General features: G+C 43.1%; 1 protein-coding gene across 1 annotated transcript; it reads right to left on the reverse strand.

The window, feature by feature from the left end:
- Positions 1-1,892: 1,892 nt before the first annotated feature.
- Positions 1,893-2,303, reverse strand: LOC127315098 (thioredoxin-like protein YLS8). Its single transcript, XM_051345627.1, has one exon. The coding sequence runs from the start codon at positions 2,301-2,303 to the stop codon at positions 1,893-1,895; it is 411 nt and encodes a 136-aa protein (XP_051201587.1).
- Between the last annotated feature and the right edge of the window lie 2,476 nt (positions 2,304-4,779).

Genomic DNA, 4,779 nt, shown 5'->3' on the forward strand with positions numbered 1-4,779 from the left:
ACAAGGGAACCTACTTATCAACCATCCCATGCACTCTTCATCAATAGGTTGCTCAATGTTTTACCAACACATCTACTCTTTTGTTACCTCCTTCTTTTTTTTCTGTACACAAAGGTGGTGCTTTTTGTTTTTTAAGGCAACAAGGTAACCTACTTATCAACCCTCCCATGCACTCTTCATCAATAGGTGGCTCAATGTTTTACCAACCCATCTACTCTTTTGTTACCATCTTCTTTCTTTTTTTGTAGACAAAGGTGGTCCTTTTTGTTTTTTAAGGGAACAAGGGAACCTACTTATCAACCCTACCATGCACTCTTCATCAATAGGTGGCTCAATGTTTTATCAACCCATCTACTCTCTTGTTACCTCCTTCTTTTTATTTCTCTTTTTTTGTAGACAAAGGTGGTGCTTTTTGTTTTTTAAGGGAATAAGGGAACCTACTTATCAACCCTACCATGCACTCTTCATCAACATGTGACTCAATGTTTTATCAACCCATCTAATCTCTTGTTACCATCTTCTTTCTTTCTTTTTCTGTAGACAAAGGTGGTCCTTTTTGGTATTTTTAGGGAATAAGGGAACCTACTTATGAACCCTCCCATGCACTCTTCATCAATAGGTGGCTCAATATTTTACCAACCCATCTACTCTTTTTGTTACCTCCTTCTTTTTTCTTTTTCTGTAGACAAAGGTGGTCCTTTTTGTTTTTTAAGGGAACAAGTGAACCTACTTATCAACCATCCCATGCACTCTTCATCAATAGGTGGCTCAATGTTTTACCAACCCATCTACTCTCTTGTTACCTCCTTCTTTTTATTTCTCTTTTTTTGTAGACAAAGGTGGTCCTTTTTGTTTTTTAGGGAAACAAGGGAACCTACTTATCAACCCTCCCATGCACTTTTCATCAACAAGTGACTCAATGTTTTATCAACCCATCTACTCTCTTTGTTACCATCTTCTTTCTTTCTTTTTCTGTAGACAAAAGTGGTCCTTTTTGTTTCTTAAGGGAACAAGGGAACCTACTTATCAACCCTCTCATGCATTATTCATCAACAGGTGACTCAATGTTTATCAACCCTACTTATCAACCCTCCCATGAACTCTTCATCAACACCTTAGTCCATATGTTACCAACACTCCCATTGAGTCTTTATCAACATGTATGTGGAAGCTTAACCAACACCTACATTATTATGTTACCAAGAAGGGAATTGCGGAAGAAGGGAATTGTCATGTTGCAAGTCATAGTTCATTTCATTTGCAAGTGGATTATGCTGCTCCCCTCCCTTTTTTTTAACCCTAAAATTTCACTAGCCCAAAAAGAGAATAAGGGAATAGTTAATATTTTACTACGTGAACATGTAAAGGGAATTGCCCACGTGCAGCAAGCAAATTAACGTACGACAACCCAACTTGTGTCACGAGCGGAAACGGAATTGCGGAAGGCAAATCAATTAAGGCACGTAACCTCTGTGGTCCACAATTACCACGAAAGGGAAACGCGGTTTTACCGTTTTATTCCCAAATTGGGTTGTCCGAAACCGATCGCTCGATTTAATCCTGGCGCGCGAGCGCCAGCTAGGGCCGCCCGTCTCCATCGTATTTAGATTTTAGACACGAACGGTTGAATCTACCTATAGACCCTTATTATGTTATTTAACACTCCTGCTACTGAAAACAACTATAGCAGTCCCCCGACCACACATAAATTGCCACTGATCATGCCTGACAAGCATATTTCGAAACACATTGTGAAAGTACTTGTGTGGTCTTCAAACATTGATATTTATCACATACGTGCATGGTCGCATGGACAACGATGCTAGTAGAATCAATGTATCTTGAAAAGAAAATTTTTAATTAGAACCATGCTACACAACCGCTGGCAGCTCCTAGTCGAGGTCGACGAGTCGGCGGCCAGCCGTGGCTCTCTCGTGCACCGTCCAGACAAGGCCGACGAATTCATCGGCGCTGTATGCATCCCATGCTATGTCGTCCCTACTGCCGCCGGGGCCGCGTACGTCGACGTGCCGATTCCCGTGGAAGAACATGACAGTGCAGGGCCTGTCGTGGAGCTCGTACATGGCGTTGAAATCCTGCACCTCCTCGATGTCGACAGCGTACAGCGCAGCGACGGGGCCGACGAGCTCGGCGGCGGCGGCCATGGCGGCGTCCACGCTCACGCAGTCAGCGTGCACGCTGTGGCCGAACCGGACGACCACCAGGCGCTCTGTCTCGGCCTCCCGGACGATGGCATCGTCGACGGCTTCGGCGGCGTGCAGGTGCTCGACGTGGTGGGCCATTATTGCGAGCGGTCTGTTGGCTTTGGTCTGTCAGCAAATCTGAACTCGCAGATGCACGCGTAGATATCTAGCTACTGCTCACGTACGCAACGCACGCGAAATAGAAGTCGATGGAGCACTAATGCCTACTTATATACACGCATTGGCATGAGCTCTAATCCTAGTCGGAATACAAATCAAGACCTACGTACTTGGATTACTTGTCCAAACCTACTCGTACACGTGTAGCCTGCGATTAATGCTAAGTGGTCGCGGTGGGTTGTTGCCGGCAACCCGACGAATATCCAGAGATGCTGACATTACTGGGAACGAGATCTTGTTGTGTTTTTCGAACATCTTCAACAGAAATCTATTTTTTTTTAAGGAAAAGCCATCATGGCAACTTTATTGATCATAAAAAATAGTTACATTGTTTGGTCCAAAGTTTGGTCACTAAAAATCTCAACGAAGGTGAATTTTTTTTCCTGAAGATATTTACATGGTACTATTCCCTGTAATTGCACACTTGCAAATAGGCATATTATACCTAGCAGCCTATGCCCGGTGTGCAAGATTTACTGTGAGGACACTCTGCATCTGTTCTTTCAATGTTCAAGAGCAGCTGAAATTTGGGAGAAGCTTGGTCTAGCAGATCGAATCAACGAAGCCTCCACTTTTGACCGTTCTGGATTTGCAGTTCTTGAGGTTCTTTTGAGACAACCACACACCCAAGCTACAAACCTTCAAGGTGTAAATACCAAAGAGTTAATTGCAACTACTTGTTGGTACATTTGGTGGTAGAGAAGGAAGATAGTTCACGAGGAGACAGTCTCCAACCCTCTGTATTCGGCTCAGTCTATCAGAACCATTACATTGAACTACACCTGATCATGCAAGAAGAACCCAGGGATTCGCCGGGGTGGGTGGGAAAAACCAAAGGAAGGCTACACAAAACTTAACGTTGATGCGTCCTTCTATGATCAGTCTTTTATAGGTGCAACTGGAGCTGTGATAAGAGACGATCAAGGAAATTTTGTAGCGGGAGGCTGCTGCTCTATCGCTTCAATTTCAAATGCAGCGATTGCTGAAGCTCGCGCACTAGGAGATGGCCTCCTCCTTGTTGGGCAGGTTGGATGCACCAGACTGGTTGTCAACAATGACTGTATGGATGTGATTGAGATAATGCAAGACGGTGGAAATTCACATGGTGCGGCTGCATCATTTTATGAAGAATGCTCTGTTCTTTGTAGAGGGTTTTCCCATGTTGTTTTTAATCACTGTCCAAGAGAAAGTAATAAGGTAGCTCATACTTTAGCTAGTAAGGCAGTTGGATCTCAGTCCATTGTTTGGCTCGACGATCAACCAGATCTTCAACAGAAGTCTCACTTCAGAGCGGCATCCAAAAAGCCCCTAATATATGGCTAAGGCGCGGCGGTGCTCCAGCAGATACCCTATTTTGTGCTCCAACTATTTTATAATGCAAAGAGAGCTCGGGCAAGGCGTGCATGTCAGTTGTCACCGTCACTGCCCGGCGCTTAAGCAGTTGACAGTGTCCTTTTGGGCTTGCCAGGAGATGAGTACCATCTCAGCACCAATAGTCGTAATCCATCGTCTCCTGCTTTTGCTGGTGGCATTGGGTGCCACTTGTGTGTTGTTGTTAGTTTACATGATCAACCCTGTGTTGTATATAAGTAGTTGAACCCAATGTTCAAGAAATCGTTAATCTTAACTTATCGGTCAGCCTTAAAATGAAGATTAATCGCTTATAGATCGATTAGTTGATTTTATCGGCCAGCCATTTATCGGCTTATTTTTTTTGTAAATCCTAATTTTTGACACTAAATTTTCTATATTATGCTATGCAAAAAATAATATTGGAGCATTGCACATAAATATTACCTTGATTCACTGCATTTGAATCAATAATAATGCAAAATTTGAGCTAATGCATAATTCTACAAAACCATAGGACGAAAATATCGACTGCCATACCAAATTTCATTGAAATTTCACTGACAATCAGCCGAAATGTCGGCTATGAGAGTGAAAATCGGACGGAATATTGACTCTCATGCAGAAAATCGGCTAAAATATCGGTGGCGCGCGATATGCTGAAATCCTATCAATGACCACCGGATTCACGACAAGTTGGCCGATAAATCAGTATATCGACTGATCTTTTGAACAGTAGTTGCACCTCTAGTCGCAATCCATCTAAGAACGCTAGTAGGCGGCGCTCACTTTCATTGCTTTCTTTTCTTTTGGATATCTATATGTTTTCGTTCTCTGATGGTAATGAAAATCGATTTTTTTGGGGATCTCCTGGAAAAAAATGTCAGCACCAATATATGGCGCACATGTTTCTGTGGCGCTGCCGCTACACCAAAAAAGCTAATTCGTTTTAGTCTTTAGAGCATAGATATTTGAAGCTCATCAGGGCGAGCATTATTAAATTTAACCCTACCTACATCATCCATAAGAGACCTCAAAAGAGCTA

Source organism: Lolium perenne, chromosome 7, assembly GCF_019359855.2.
Source record: "Lolium perenne isolate Kyuss_39 chromosome 7, Kyuss_2.0, whole genome shotgun sequence".
Classification (NCBI taxonomy): Eukaryota; Viridiplantae; Streptophyta; class Magnoliopsida; order Poales; family Poaceae; genus Lolium; species Lolium perenne.

Bases quoted from the DNA above. Each gene is read 5' to 3' on its own strand.
- LOC127315098 (XM_051345627.1), bottom strand. From the start codon at position 2,303: ATGGCCCACCACGTCGAGCACCTGCACGCCGCCGAAGCCGTCGACGAT.